This window comes from Mirounga angustirostris, unplaced genomic scaffold (genome assembly GCF_029215605.1).
Source record: "Mirounga angustirostris isolate CCGP_5_RB_7025 unplaced genomic scaffold, mMirAng1.0.hap1 SCAF_2, whole genome shotgun sequence".
NCBI lineage: Eukaryota > Metazoa > Chordata > Mammalia > Carnivora > Phocidae > Mirounga > Mirounga angustirostris.
In genome coordinates, this window is record NW_026991710.1 from 152,705,867 (window position 1) to 152,722,305 (window position 16,439).

The 16,439-nt window shown below is 40.2% G+C and overlaps 1 protein-coding gene across 4 annotated transcripts in view; it reads right to left on the bottom strand.

Moving 5' to 3' along the window:
- EXTL3 (exostosin like glycosyltransferase 3) overlaps window positions 1-16,439 on the bottom strand; it is a 54,790-nt gene that overhangs the window by 25,023 nt on the left and 13,328 nt on the right. For all 4 annotated transcript variants that reach the window (XR_008506498.2, XR_010409650.1, XM_045880079.2 and 1 more), the window contains exons 2-3: window positions 14,741-14,868; window positions 504-648 (exon numbers count right to left, since the gene is read on the bottom strand). Coding sequence is in view for 2 of the 4 variants with exons in the window: in XM_045880079.2 (XP_045736035.1) it covers window positions 504-648; window positions 14,741-14,868 (273 nt within the window). In the remaining 2 variants the exon portion in view is untranslated. The remainder of the gene's footprint in view (window positions 1-503; window positions 649-14,740; window positions 14,869-16,439) is intronic.

Here is a 16,439-nt window from a genome sequence, read left to right on the forward strand (position 1 = left end):
AGTAATGACTGGAGGGATTTGCAATTTAGATATCCAATAAGACCTGGGATGTGTGCCATGGTGAAAGCTCTAAGGAATAAACAAAACTTGCATTACCACAACAGAGGCTCATGGTGGAGCTTGAGATAGTAGTGGGTTAACCTGAGTCAAAAGAGAACCAACCTTCTTTCTGCTGGGCAGGCCATGTCTGGGACAACAATGGTAAAACAACAGTATTTTAGTCCAAAGCTCTCAATTTTATAGGCGAGCCAATGCCCAGAAAGAACAAACTAATTTTCCTAATAGCCTACATGCAACTATGCAGGGAGCCTTCTCACCCTGACATTTTATCCCAGAGTTTATTCTTGAATACAGTCTTTAAAAACTGAAATAACTTACATGTCTAGCATACAAGGGACATATAAGAAACATTAGGAGGGCTAACTTTAGGGCAGCATTTCACTACCACACAAAGGCTCAACTCTTAACCAAGTTCACACCAATCTTACCAAGCTTTTTCTTACCTTGTGAAAGAAGGCAGCACCTGTCAGCACCATGGACAGCTCACAGGAGTAGTTGGAATTGTAGAGCCAGGACTGATGAGGGATGTCCCACGCATGGTAACGGCCAGGGAAACCCACAATGCGATCCCGTGCTTCTCTCCACACCCTCAGAAAACACAAGTATATGCACACACCTGAGTACAAAGCTCTAAGATTATCAGAAACACTTAAAATTATTTCTCTGTCTTGCATGCTCTGGCCCTTGAGCTAATAATCATTTTTCCTCTCAAAAAAAAATTTTTTTTTTAAGATTTTATTTATTTCTTTGACAGAGAGAGAGACACAGCGAGAGAGGGAACACAAGCAGGGTGAGTGGGAGAGGGAGAAGTAGGCTTCCCGCTGAGCAGGGAGTCCAATGCAGGGCTTGATCCCAGGACCCTGGGCTCGTGACCTGAGCCGAAAGCAGACGCTTAACGACTGAACCATCTAGGCACCCCCTCTTAAAAATTTTTAAAATAACAAAATTAGTCACAGGCTAAACAGGATAAGAACAAGCAAACAGTGCTATATGTAGCTTCTTTAATAAGCACCTGCTTATTGCTCTTCTAACTTCTGGCTGCCAGCACTTCTCCAGCTTTTACAGAAAGAACAAGCTGGAATAACATGGGAAGGAAATAACTGAAGTTAAGAGTTTCCAAAACGGGGTACGTACACCATCAAAAGAAGTGATCTTAGGACCATACAAATGAAAGATTCATAAATGCAAGAAATAATAAATTGAGGGGTGCCTGGGTGGCTCAGTAGATTAAGCATCTGCCTTTGGCTCAGTCATGATCTCAGGGTCTTGGGATTGAGTCCCGCATCAGGATCCCTGCTCAAAGGGGAGCCTGCTTGTCCCTCTCCCCCTGCCCTGCCTCCAGCGCGTGCACTCTCTCTCTCAAATAAATAAAATCTTTAAAAAATAATAAACTGAGGCAAGATGGCAGAGGAGTAGGAGACCTAAATTTCATCTGGTCCCAGGAATTCAGCTGGATAGGAATCAAACCATTCTGAACACCTACGAACTCAACAGGAGATAGAAGAAAAGAATAGCAGCAACTCTCTGAACAGAAAAGCAACCACTTTCTGGAAGGTAGGACGTGCTGAGAAGTGAATCCAAGGCGATATTCGGGAGGATAGACGGCGGGGGAGGGGGCCTCCGTCAGCTGCTACTGGCAAGTGCTAGAGCAGCGGAGCACAAAATCGGAACTTTTAGAAGTCGGCTCCGCTGAGGGACGTCGTTCCAGTGGCTAAGCACGGGGTGGAACCCTCGCTGGGACAGTGTGGTCTCAGGACCCTCGGGGTCACAGAAAGACCGGGGGTGCCTGAGTGTGGCAGAGCACCCAGGTATCAGAGCAGGGAAGCCGGCTGCGGAGACCGAGTCGAGGAGCAGGCTCGCAGCTCAGGGTTGCCATAAACCGTGGCCCGTGGCACAGTCGGGCCACTGCTCCTACAGCAGGTACCCAACAAGCAGCAGATCCAGGGAGATTCCCCTTCCTCCTCTGGGAGGAGTGGTGTGGGAGCGCACCGCAGGCATCTGCTGGGTTTGGAGACTCCACGTGGGGTCATGTGCCAGAGATAGAAATGCTCGGTCACAGGCCAGGTGAGCACAGAGTGCGGCCAGAGACCGGGGAGATGGGTGTGATGACTGCTTTTCTCTGGGGGCGCACTGAGGAGCGGGGCCCCGAGTTCTCGGCTCCTCCGGGGCGGAGATTGGGAGGCTGCCATTTTCAATCTCATCCTCCAAAGCTGTACGGAAAGCTTGCAGGGAACAAAAGCTACGGAGAGCAAACCTGAGCAGATTACTTAGACCGGACTGGCAATTATGCCTCTGGCAAAGATATTTGGGAACCATGGCAACAGGCCCCTCCCCCAGAAGATCAGCAAGAACGGCCAGCCAAGACCAAGTTTACCGATCAATGAGAACGGCAGAACTCCAACGTTAGGGGAATACTGCACAGAGAATTCATGGCTTCTTTACCATGATTCTTTAGTCCTTCAAAGTTAATTTTTTTTTTTGAATTTTTCTTTTTCCCTTTTTCAACCAACATCTTACTGATCCCTTTTTTAAAAAGTCTTTTTTATTTTTCATTTTTAGAGTCATATTCTAACCCTTCATAGTAGTTACCCTTATTTTTGGTAAGTTGTTCTCTTTAAAATTTGGGGATACAGTTTCTTCTAACAGACCAAAATATACCCTAATCTCTAGTATATGGCTTTGTTCTAGTCTCCTGCCTGATCACATTCTCTCCCCCCGCCTTTTTTTTTTAAATCCTTTCTTTTTTCAACCAACTTATCAATTCCTTTTATAAAATCTTTTATAATTTTCATCTTTACAATCATATTCCATCCCTTCATCGTATTTACCCTTATTTTTCTACATATATAAGTTTTTTTTCTTTAAAATTTTGGGAGGCACTTTCTTCTAACACACCAAAATATGCCCCAAATCTAGTGTATGGCACTGATCTATGCACCAGCCTGATCATATTTGATCATATTCTGTTTTTTTGTTGTTTGCTTGTTTATCTTTTTCTTTTTTTCTTTTTTCTTTCTTTCCCTTTCTTTTCCCCTGGTTTCAGGTCTCTTCGGATTTCTTTAGTGTGTATTTTTCTGGGGTCGTTGTTACCCTGTTAGCATTTTGTTCTCTCATTCATCTATTCTCCTCTGGACAAAATGACAAGACAGAAAAAATCACCTCAAAGAAAAGAAAAAGAGGCAGTACCAACTGCCAGGGACCTAATCAATACGGATATTAGTAAGATGTCAGAAGTAGAGTTCAGAATGATGATTTTAAAGATACTAGCTGGGATTGAAAAAAGTGCCATTAGAGAAACCCTTTCTGGAGACATAAAAGACCTAAAATCTAACCAAGTCGAAATTAAAAAGGCTATTAAATGGAGGCTCTAACTGTTAGGATAAATGAGGCAGAAGAGAGAATCAGTGATATAGAAGACCAAATGATGGAGAATAAAGAAGCTGAGAAAAAGAGAGATAAACAACTACTGGATCATAAGGGCAGATTTCGAGAGATAAGTGATACCACAAGACAAAACAATATTAGAATAATTGGGATCCCAGAAGAAGAAAGAGAGAGAGGGGCAGAAGGTATACTGGAGCAAATTATAGCAGAGAACTTCCCTAATTTGGGTAAGGAAACAGGCATCAAAATCCAGGAAGCACAGGGGCGCCTGGGTGGCTCAGATAGTTAAGCGTCTGCCTTCGGCTCAGGTCATGATCCCAGGGTCCTGGGATCGAACCCCGCATCAGGCTCCCTGCTCAAGTGGGGAGCCTGCTTCTCCCTCTCCCTCTGCCATTCTCTCCACTTGTGCTCTCTGGCTCTATCTCTCTGTCAAATAAATAAATAAAATCTTAAAAAAAAAAAAAAATCCAGGAAGCACAGAGAAACCCTCTCAAAATCAATAAAAATAGGTCAACACCCCGACATCTAATAGTAAAACTTACGAGTCTCAGAGACAGAGAAAATCCTGAAAGCAGCTTGGGACAAGAGATATGTAACCTACAATGGTAGAAACATTAGATTGGCAACAGACCTATCCACAGAGACCTGGCAGGCCAGAAAGGACTGGCAGGATATATTCAGAGCACTAAATGAGAAAAATACGCAGCCAAGAATACTATATCCAGCTAGGCTGTCATTGAAAATAGAAGGAGAGATAAAAAGCTTCCAGGACAAACAAAAACTAAAGGAATTTGCAAACACAAAACCAGCCCTACAAGAAATATTGAAAGGGGTCCTCTAAGCAGAGAGCCTAAAAGTAACACAGACCACAAAGAAAGACAGACAATATACAGTAACAGTCACCTTACAGGCAATACAATGGCACTAAATTCATATCTTTCAATAGTTATCCTGAATGTAAATGGGTTAAATGCCCCAATCAAAAGACACGGGGTATCAGATTGGATAAAAAAACAAGACCCATCGATATGCTGTCTGCAAGAGACTCATCTTAGACCCAAAGACACCCTCAGATTGAAAGTGAGGGGGTGGAAAACGATTTACCATGCTAATGGACACCAAAAGAAAGCTGGAGTGGCAATCCTTATATCAGACAAATTAGATTTTAAACCAAAGACTGTAATAAGAGATGAGGAAGGACACTATATCCTACTTAAAGAGTCTATCCAACAAGATCTAACAATTGTAAATATCTATGCCCCTAACGTGGGAGCAGCCAATTTTATAAGGCAATTAATAACAAAAGCAAAGAAACACATCGACAACAATACAATAATAGTGGGGGACTTTAACAACCCCCTCACTGAAATGGACAGATCATCTAAGCAAAAGATCAACAAGGAAATAAAGACTTTAAATGACACACTGGACCAAATGGACTTCACAGATATATTCAGAACATTCCATCCCAAAGCAACAAGATACACATTCTTCTCTAGCGCCCATGGAACATTCTCCAGAATAGATCACATCCTAGGTCACAAATCAGGTCTCAACCGGTACCAAAAGATTGGGATCATTCCCTGCCTATTTTCAGACCACAATGCTTTGAAACTAGAACTCAATCACAAGAGGAAAGTCGGAAAGAACTCAAATACATGGAGGCTAAAGAGCATCCTACTAAAGAATGAATGGGTCAACCAGGAAATTAAAGAAGAATTTTAAAAAATCATGGAAACAAATGAAAATGAAAACACAACTGTTCAAAGTCTTTGGGATGCAGCAAAGGCAGTCCTAAGAGGAAAGTATATAGCAATACAAGCCTTTCTCAAGAAACAAGAAAGGTCTCAAACATACAACCAAACACTACCCCTAAAGGAGCTGAAGAAAGAACAGCAAATAAAGCCTAAACCCAGCAGGAGAAGAGAAATAATAAAGATCAGAACAGAAATCAATGAAATAGAAACTAAAAGAACAGTAGAACAGATCAGCGAAACTAGGAGCTGGTTCTTTGAAAGAATTAACAAGATTTATAAACCCCTGGCCAGACTTATTAAAAAGAAAAGAGAAAGGACCCAAATAAATAAAATCATGAATGAAAGAGGAGAGACCACAACCAACATCAAAGAAATACAATTATAAGAACATATTATGAGCAACTATATGCCAGCAAATTAGATAACCTGGAAGAAATGGATGCATTCCTAGAGATGTATCAACTACCAAAACTGAACCAGGAAGAAACAGAAAACCTGAACAGACCTATAACAACTAAGGAAATTGAAGCAGTCATCAAAAATCTCCCAACAAACAAAAGCCCAGGGCCAGATGGCTTCCCAGGGGAATTCTATCAAACATTTAAAGAAGAATTAATATGTATTCTTCTGAAACTTCCAAAAAACAGAAAGGGAAGGAAAACTTCCAAACTCGTTTTAGGAGGCCACTATTACCTTGATCCCAAAACCAGACAAAGACCCCATCAAAAAGGAGAATTACAGACCAATATCCCTGATGAACATGGATGCAAAAATTCTCACCAAGATACTAGCCAATAGGATCCAACAGTACATTAAAAGGATTATTCACCACGACCAAGTAGGATTTATGCCTGAGCTGCAAGGTTGGTTCAACATCCACAAATCAATCAATGTGATACATTAATAAAAGAAAGAACAAGGACCATATGACCCTCTCAATACATGCAGAAAAAGCCTCTGACAAAGTACAGCAGCCTTTCTTGATCAAAACTCTTCAGAGTATAGGGATAGAGGGTACATACCTCAATATCATAAAAGCCATCCATGAAAAACCCACAGTGAATATCATTCTCAATGGGGAAAAACAGAGCTTTCCCCCTAAGGTCAGGAACACGGCAAGGATGTCCACTATCACCACTGCTATTCAACAAAGCATTAGAAGTCCTCGCCACAGCAATCAGACAACAAAAAGAAATCAAAGGCATCCAAGTTGGCAAAGAAAAAGTCAAACTCTCACTCTTTGCAGATGATATGATACTTTATGTGGAAAACCCAAAAGACTCCACCCCAAAACTGCTAGAACTCATACAGGAATTCAGTAAAGTGGCAGGATATAAAATCAATGCACAGAAATCAGTGGCATTCCCATACACCAACAACAAGACAGAAGAAAGAGAAATTAAGGAGTTGATCCCATTTACAACTGCACTCAAAACCATAAGATACCTAGGAATAAATCTAACCAAAGAGGCAAAGAATCTGTACTCAGAAAACTATAAAATACTCATGAAAGATACTGAGGAAGACACAAAGAAATGGAGAAACGTTCCATGCTCATGGATGGGAAGAACAAATATTGTGAAGATGTCAACACTACCTAGAGCAATCTACACATTCAATGCAATCCCCATCAAAATACCATCCACTTTTTTCAAAGAAATGGAACAAATAATCCTAAAATTTGTATGGAACAAGAAAAGACCCCGCATAGCCAGAGGAATGTTGAAAAAGAAAAGCAAAGCCGGCGGCATCACAATTCCGGGCTTTATTACAAAGCTGTCATCATCAAGACAGTATGGTACTGGAACAAAAACAGACACATAGATCAATGGAACAGAATAGAGAGCCCAGAAATGGACCCTCAACTCTATGGTCAACTCATCTTTGACAAAGCAGGAAAGAATGTCCAATGGAACAAAGACAGTCTCTTCAACAAATGGTGTTGGGAAAATTGGATAGCCACATGCAGAAGAATGAAACTGGACCATTTCCTTACACCACACACAAAAATAGACTCCAAATGGTTGAAAGACCTCAATGTGAGACAGGAGTCCATCCAAATCCTAAAGGAGAACACAGGCAGCAACCTCTTTGACCTCAGCCACAGCAACTTCTTCCTAGAAACATCGCCAAAGGCAAGGGAAGCAAGGGCAAAAATGAACTATTGGGATTTCATCAAGATAAAAAGCTTTTGCAAAGCAAAGGAAACAGTCAACAAAACCAAAAGACAACCGACAGAATGGGAGAAGATATTTGCAAATGACATATCAGGTAAAAGGCTAGTATCCAAAATCTATTAAGAACTTATTAAACTCGGGCGCCTGGGTGGCTCAGTTGGTTAAGCGACTGCCTTCGGCTCAGGTCATGATCCTGGAGTCCCGGGATCGAGTCCCGCATCGGGCTCCCTGCTCAGCGGGGGGTCTGCTTCTCCCTCTGACCCTCTTCCCTCTCGTGCTGTCTCTCATTCTCTCTCTCGAATAAATAAATAAAATCTTTAAAAAAAAAAAAAAGAATTTATTAAACTCAACACCCAAAGAACAAATGATCTAGTCAAGAAATGGGCAGAAGACATGAACAGACATTTTTCCAAAGAAGACATCCAAATGGCCAACAGACACATGAAAAAGTGCTCAACACCGCTCGGCATTAGGGAAATCCAAATCAAAACCTCAGTGAGATACCACCTCACACCAGTCAGAATGGCTAAAATTAACAAGTCAGGAAACGACAGATGTTGGTGGGATGCGGAGAAAGGGGAACCCTCCTACACTGTTGGTGGGAATGCAAACTAGTGCAGCCACTCTGGAAAACAGTATGGAGGTTCCTCAAAAAGTTGAAAATAGAGCTACCCTATGACCCAGCAATTGCACTACTGGGTATTTACCCCAAAGATACAAATGTAGGGATCCAAAGGGGTACATGCACCCCGATGTTTATAGCAGCAATGTCCACAATAGCCAAACTATGGAAAGAGCCTAGATGTCCATCAACAGATGAATGGATAAAGAAGATGTGGTATATACATACAATGGAATATTATGCAGCCATGAAAAGGAATGAAATCTTGCCATTTGCAATGACGTGGATGGAACTGGAGGGTATTATGTTGAGCGAAATAAGTCAATCAGAGAAAGACATGTATCATATGACCTCACTGATATGACGAATTCTTAATCTCAGGAAACAAACTGAGGGTTGCTGGAGTGGTGGGGGTGGGAGGGATGGGGTGGCTGGGTGATAGACATTGGGGAGGGTATGTGCAGTGGTGAGTGCTGTGAATTGTGTAAGACTGTTGAATCACAGACCTGTACTCTGAAACAAATAATACATTATATGTTAAAAAAAATAGAAAAGATAGCAGGAAGGGAAAAATGAAGGGGGGGAAATCGGAGAGGGAGATAAACCACGAGAGACTATGGAGTCTGAGAAACAAACTGAGGGTTCTAGAGGGGAGGAGGGTGGAGGGATGGGTTAGCCTGGTGATGGGTATTAAAGAGGGCACGTTCTGCATGGAGCACTGGGTGTTATACACAATGAATCATGGAACACTACATCAAAAACTAATGATGTAATGTATGGTGATTAACATAACATAATAAAAAAATAATAATAAACTGAAAATTCAGTATATTTCTAGGATAAACTTTTATATCATCTCCAAACTTATAGATAATGTAGAACAAATAAAATCAGTTCCCCAATTTCACAGGCTAAAATCAGAAAGCTGAAAGCACTTATGCGCTACAGAACCCTATAGCTGTGTAGAAGGGCTTCAGGAGTCCTGTAAACAATGAACCACTACATCCCCACTCCGCCTAACCCCCAAACAAGATTTAAACTGCTTGAGAAACTCTCTCATCATTTACATGGAACTTCAACTCCTAAAACACAAAAGATCTCATTCCAAAAGAGTTCCTCTCCTATTAAGTTTGAAAGCAATTAATCTAGTCCAATAGATGAGAAACCGCAACTTCTATCACAATATAACAGTCTTCTAGATGAGCCTTCTGTCATCTCCTACCCAAGTCCTACACCTCAGTCCTAATTTATTTCCTAAAAATGGCTCCAAATTACTAACCTAAAAAGCTGTAAGATGTTTTCATGATATATTTGAATGTAAGAACTGCTAATAAATACCACTGGGACATCCAAATGTTATTATCAATATTCCTAAAAATACTGATCTTTTCAAATGCCTATTGCTCCTACTAGTACTACCCATAAAGCAGAATAGGAAACTGAATATTTCAATCATCTGATTTGGTTGATTTAAATAAATATAATGTAATAAATTCTTAATAAGGCAGAATCTCACTGGCTACAAACATGATATCAAAAGATAACATATCTAATTTGTTAAGGGCTATCAAATCATGATACAGTCAACTGGGTGTTAATTATTTATTAAATAATAAGGAAAAAAGTCCATATGGAAGCAATGGTATAAGATAAACTCAGATAAAGGCTTAACTAAATTCCTGGGACAGCACATCAGTAGTTTTAGATAGTATGGTCTCAGTGGATATTTGAAAGTTAGGCATTTTAAAAGACTGAATATAGGGACACCTTAGTGGCTCAGTTGGTTAAGGGTCTGACTCTTGATTTTGGCTCAGGTCATGATCTCAGGGTTGTGAGATCTAGGTGAATCCAGCTCCACCCTCAGCAGGAGTCTGCTTCTCTTCCTCTCCCTCTGTCCCTCCCCTGCTCCTGTGCCTGGGCTCTAAAATAAATAAACCTTTAAAATAAATAAATAAAATATCAAATATAAATAATGCTACCAATTTATATAAAAATGTTGCCCATAATCAGTTCCTTAATATTATACTCAAACTTGCACTGCACTAAATGTTTTTAACATATGTGCTGTATTATAGGTCAGGCTTTGGTATACTTTACCTTTAATGAATTGTTCTTTAAATGTGTTAATATTTTAATTACCAACACACTGTATTTTTTTTTAAAGATTTATTTATTCACTTTAGAGAGACAGCACAGGGAGGGGCTGAGGGACAGGGAGAGAGAAACTCCAGCAGACTCCTGGCTCAGAACTAACCTAGGGCTCAATCCCACAACCCTGAGATCATGACCTGAGGAGAAATCAAGAGTCCGATGCTCAGCCAACTGCACCAACCAGGGGCCCCCCAACACACTATAACAGGAAAAAAGTTTCAAAGGTAATTTTATAGCTCAAACTTCAAAATAAAAAATTCGCTAGATAAATGAAACTTCAAAAAACTAAGGAAAATTTTAGAAATAATGAAATCAAGATAGAATTCCACTGAAGAATTTGAATCATGAGTAATATTCTTCTATTTACATTTCAAACTTAAATACTATCATCTTGGAAATAAGTGCATCAATTCAACCTTTTTGTGGTATGAACTTCGGCACATCATTTACCACACATCATTTCCATATTAGTACAGTCAGTTCAATAAAAACAAAAAACTGTTAACAGTTCAAATACTACATATTTTAAATAAAGACATATTTTTAAGTATGCAAGATCAAAACAATTTTTAATGAGTTACCTGAATGAAGCAAAAGATGTTACTGTTCATTTTTTTTTAAGATTTTATTTATTTAGTTGAGAGAGAGAGAGAGAACGAGCACGAGTTGGGTGAGGGGCAAAAGGAGAAGCAGATTCCCCACTGAGCAGGGAGTGAGGGGCAGAGGGAGAAGCAGACTCCCCACTGAGCAGGGAGCCCGAGTTAATTTTTTTTTAAAAGATTTATTTATTTGAGAGAGAGAGAGAGAGAGAGAGGGAGAGTTCGTGCAAGTGGAGGGGGGAAGGAGAGGGGGAGGAGCAGAGGGAGAGGGACAAGCAGACTCCCAGCTGAGCACAGAGCCTGATGCAGGGCTCTATCCCATCACCCTGGGATCATGACCTAAGCTGAAATCAAGAGTTGGACGCTTAACTAACTTAGCCACCCATGAGCCCCATTACTGTTAATTTTTAAGTGAAAGCTGATTTTATGATCTTCGAAACTTAGGCAAAACAATTTTGAATAAAGATCAGTAAATATTTAAGATATTAGAGTATATTAAAGTACATTTACATTTAATGTAAAGTATTACATTTAATGTACATTTAGTACATTAAAGTCCATATTAAACTAATGTTTTCAAGATTCCCTCATACAGTAACTCATATCAGTACTTCACTCCTTTTTATTGCTAAATAGTATTCCATTGGGGGCGACTGGGTGGCTCAGTTGGTTAAGCGACTGCCTTTGGCTCAGGTCATGATCCTGGAGTCCCTGGATCGAGTCCCGCATCGGGCTCCCTGCTCGGCAGGGAGCCTGCTTCTGCCTCTGACCCTCCCCCCTCTCATGTGCTCTCTCTCTCTCATTCTCTCTGTCTCAAATAAAAAAAAAAAAAAAATAGTATTCCATTGTATGGATATATCACCTTTTTTAAAAATCCATTCATTAGTTGATGGATGTTTGGGTTATTCACACTTCTTTTGTTATTTTTTAACAACTGATTTTTGTGTGGCAAAATACATGTAACATAAATTTACCATTTTAATCATGTTTACGTGCACAGCTCAATGGCATTAAATATATTCACACCATACAACCATCACCTCCATCCAACTCCAGAAGTTTTTCATCTTCCCAACCTGAAACTCTGTGCCTATTAAACACTAAACTCCTGGGGTGCCTGGGTGGCTCAGTCGGTTAAGTCTCTGAGTTCAGCTCAGGTCACGATCCCAGTGGGATCGAGCCCCCAATCACATCGGGCTTCCTGCTCAGCAGGGAATCTGCCTCTCCCTCTCTCTCTCTGCCCCTCCCCTTCCTTTGCGCGCGCGCACGCTCTCTCTCTCTCTCTCCAATAAATAAAATCTTAAAAAAAAAATAACAACAACAACAACACTTAAGTCCCCATTCCTGCCTTCCTCCAGTCCCTGGCAACCACCATTCGACTATCTGTCGCTGTGAATCTGCCGTAAGTAGAATCATATGAATCATAGGATATTTATCCTTCTGTGTTGCTTGTACTTGTTGACTATTATAAATAATGCTGCTATGAACATTTATGTACTGCTTTTGTATGGGCGTACATTTCAATTCTCTTGGGTTCCCTTTGTTTTACCTGCCCATTAAGAACTTATCTGCCTCTTTCTTTGTTACATAAGTTGAAGTTAGCCAAACCCATATTATCTTTTGCCTGAGGAGGTAGTTCTTGTTATACCTGCCTTTTCCTTTTGAACCTAGGTCTGTTCCACTCCCATTAGGGTGAAATAAGCAAACTGGAGAGATAAGAAAAAGCTTTTAGATCAAAGGATGCCCAAACAAACGAGAAGAGTCAGGGTGATGAAAGGTTAGGTAGTACAGCCAGAAATAATTCTCCAGTTCCATACCAGAGGCTAAACCACAAATTCCCAATGATTGTTAAGAAAGTCTTACAACTCAGTAATAAAAAGACAATCTAAATAACAATGGGCAAAGGATCTGAAAAGACATTTCTTCAAAGAAGATACACAAATGGTTCCTAGGCACATGAAAAGATACTCAACTTCATTAGTCATTAGGGAAATGCAAATCAAAACCGTACTGAGGGGCGCCTGGATGGCTCAGTCATTAAGCATCTGCCTTCGGCTGAGGTCATCATCCCAGGGTCCTGGGATCAAGCTCCGCATTGGGCTCCCTGCTCCGCGGGAAGCCTGCTTCTCCCTCTCCCACTCCCCCTGCTTGTGTTCCCTCTCTCGCTATGTCTCTCTCTGTCAAATAAATAAATAAAATCTTAAAAAAAAAAAACAAAAAAACATTGAAATAGCATTTCACACACAGTAGGATGGCTATAAATAAAAAACAAAAATAGCAAGTACTGTCAAGGACATGGAGAAATTAGAACCCTTATATACTGCTGATGGCAATATAAAATGGTGCAACCTCTGTAGAAAACAATATAGCAGTTCCTCAAAATGTTAGAGTTACTGTATGATTCAGTGATTCCACTCCAACATATATATCCAAGAGAAAGGAAATACAAATGCATACAAATGCTTGTACATGAATTTTCATAGCAGCCTTATTCAATAACCAAGAAGTGGAAATGACCCAAATGTCCATCAACAGATAAAAGGACGAACAACATGTGTATATCTATACAGAATTAAGTATCGACACATGCTATGAGATGGATGAACATTTTAAACACTAGGTTAAGTGAGAGGACCGTTACAAAACAGCACATATTATATGGTACCATTTATAGACAATGTCCACAAAAAGCAAATTTATAGAGGCACAGGTAGATTAATGGTTGCCTAGGGCTTAGAGCAGTTGGAGGGAATGGGAAGTGACCAGTTATGGGTACACAGGATTTCTTTTGACGGTAACGAAGATTTCTAAAAAGATCATGGTGATGGTTGCATAACTCTGTAAATACACTTAAAACCACTGAATGATACACTCAAATGACTGAATTGTATGACATGTGAATTGTATTTAATAAATGTTACCAAAACTGAATTGTGAGAAAACGATCACAAACTTGGATGTCACAGTAAATGTCAAATTGCTTCAAAAGTCTCTAAGGCCTACCCTCAATTTTTGTACTTACCTCACTGTGGACAGATAAACTGCCCATGGCCTGCATACCAGTCCATAATACACTGTGAATAACCCTGATCTGCTCCATTCTCTTACCTGTAATGCTCCCTCAACTGGGGTATCTAAGCCCCAGTAGAACTACTAAGAGTCAAAAAACAATATAGTTAGTGTAGTGGGTGACTCCACGTTCTGGAGTCAGACAAACCTGCACTTGAATTCCAGCTCTGCCACTTACTTTCTAGCGTCATGGTTTGGTTCTCCTGGATCTCAATTTAGTCCCATGTAAAATGGAGATGAGTACAACTTACATCATCAAATTTTAGGAGTATTACTGAGATAAACCACACAAAGTGCTCAGCCAGTCTCCGGCACACAGTATGGGTTCAACAAATGTCATGCACTGTCATCCTCAGAACCACCTCCTCCATCTCCTCCCCCTCTTTTTCCTCTTGGATCTTTGCATCCAACCCCAGCTTTCCCTAAGTCTTTCAAGCCCCAGGACTCTGGCACCGTTCCATTGCCCCAACACATAGCAACATGTTGCTTCTGCCTGACTGGGAGCTATTCCCCATTCCTGTAAACACAAAAACCTCACATTTCCTTCAGGAAACTACCCCTTTCCTCCACTCAGTCCCTGTGGTTTGTGGTACGAAGATGATGTACTTGCAGCTCCAGGGCCAGGCAGATAACCCTGGTCCAGCCAATCACAGAATCCATCTCTCTGGCCTCAGAGGAAGAGCCTTTGCGAAATCGAAGGCAACAAAAAGGAAAGCAAAACCTCGAGATGAAGAGAAAATGGAGTTCTCCGACATCACCTAAGACCCAAAATCCAGCTATGTCCTAACTCAGCCCTTACTACCTCTGAGGATTTGTGTTACTATCAGCCAAGAAATTCATTTTGCTGCCTAATCCAAGTCTGAGTTGGTTTTCTGTCACTTGCAAACAAAAGTGTTTCTTGTTTGAAAGTCAGCTGCTCACCGAAACCCAAACATGATTTCATCGTGGCGGAGGTGAGCATCATCATCAATAGACAGGATGGCCTCTGTCTCAATTTCATTCCAGGGCAAGAATCGATTGTTCAAACTGTTCTTCTCAGTACGGACCACCTGTAAGGAGGAAGTAAAAACACTAATGATCAATGCTGCATTACAGAATGCAAAACCAAAACTGCCTTTAGGTCAAAGGAGACTGTAGCTAAATTTACTAAATAATCTTGCCCCGTTGCCTACGGTTTATAAAACCTAGCATATGCCTTTCAGGAATAGGAACTGCCTTATAATTCAGCAAATGTATAAGGAGTTCACATTTTAAGCTTTAGTCATTTGCTAACTAATTTTGTGAAACAAGCTAAAGCTGAGGATTATTTTACATAAGTGATAAACAGTCTCAGGAAATCAAAAATAACTTTCCCAAGAGAACACAAGGTGGCAGAGTAGAACTGAGATTATAATTCCCAGCTCAAATCCCCAGGCTTGCTCATAAATTTTTAAAATTTATGTGTTTTAAACCCAACTCAGAAATCCCCTGAGTCTGTGTCATTTCTGATGCCTAATTTTAAGATTTAAAAAAAAAAAAAAAAAAAAAAAGGAGAGCCCACCCAGGAGAGGTTACCTCACCTTTGCAATTCCCACCTGTAGCACTGACTACACATACAAAAACTTTTTCTTGCAAGGGGTACCTAATTCAGAAAAATTAACTGCTGTGTCCACAGCAAATCCCTATTCAAAGAAATCTCTATCCAAAGTGACCCATATATGCAAAGCAGTATTTTCTTCATAAAACAAAGATTAGTGCCCAAACAGAACTATATTATAAAAAAAAAATTTTTTTATTTAGACTTCACCTTAGATAAGTACAGTTTACTACAACATAGGTAGTAGCTTTGTTAATCACCTTGCCCAATACTCAAATGAGGATGACCATACTCAATACTTTAATAGCTCATTTTATTTTTATGGTATCTATATCTAATTTATCCAACTAATGAGGAACTATCATTTTATTCTCAAAAAAACAAAAACAAAGAGAACTTCCTGAAGAATCATCTTTTTAGAAAGACTGGAAGGGTCACCTTACTTTCAACAGAAACTTTTACTTGTACTGAGAATAAGCTCTACCTAGCTTGATGAATGGAATTACATGCACAGCCTAAAAGTTTATGAATGTTTTCAAAGGTACTCCTATGATCTCACAAATATGGTCTCTTTCAGCTTAAAACACTTTTTCTCCTATTCTTCTACCAAAATTATTCTCTCCCTAGAGACCCAGCTCTCACGCCTCCTGTCACTTCCTCCGTCTTCAAAATTAATCATTTCTGTGTTAGATCAAATCATTCTAAGACACTTAGAATCCAATTAGTTCAGAGCTAAAAGGGCCTTGGAGGTCATAAGGTCCAACTCTCCCCTGTACACAGACGACAAGTGGCAGAGCTGAGGCTCTAACTCCAAAGCAGTCTTCTTCTGCTAAACTTACATTAAATTTAGAGCTCTCATCAAACCAAAGCCCTATGGAAAATGCATTATTGTGTACCATCAAGAAAGAAAAATGCTGCCAAATAAGAAAGCACGTGAAATAGTTTATCACTTAGAATGCTTACTTTATTAAAGAGCTTCTTAAGACTGCCTTAGCCCCAGAGGAGTTCCTCGCAAGGCAAGAGAAGAAAGGATCTCTAATAGAT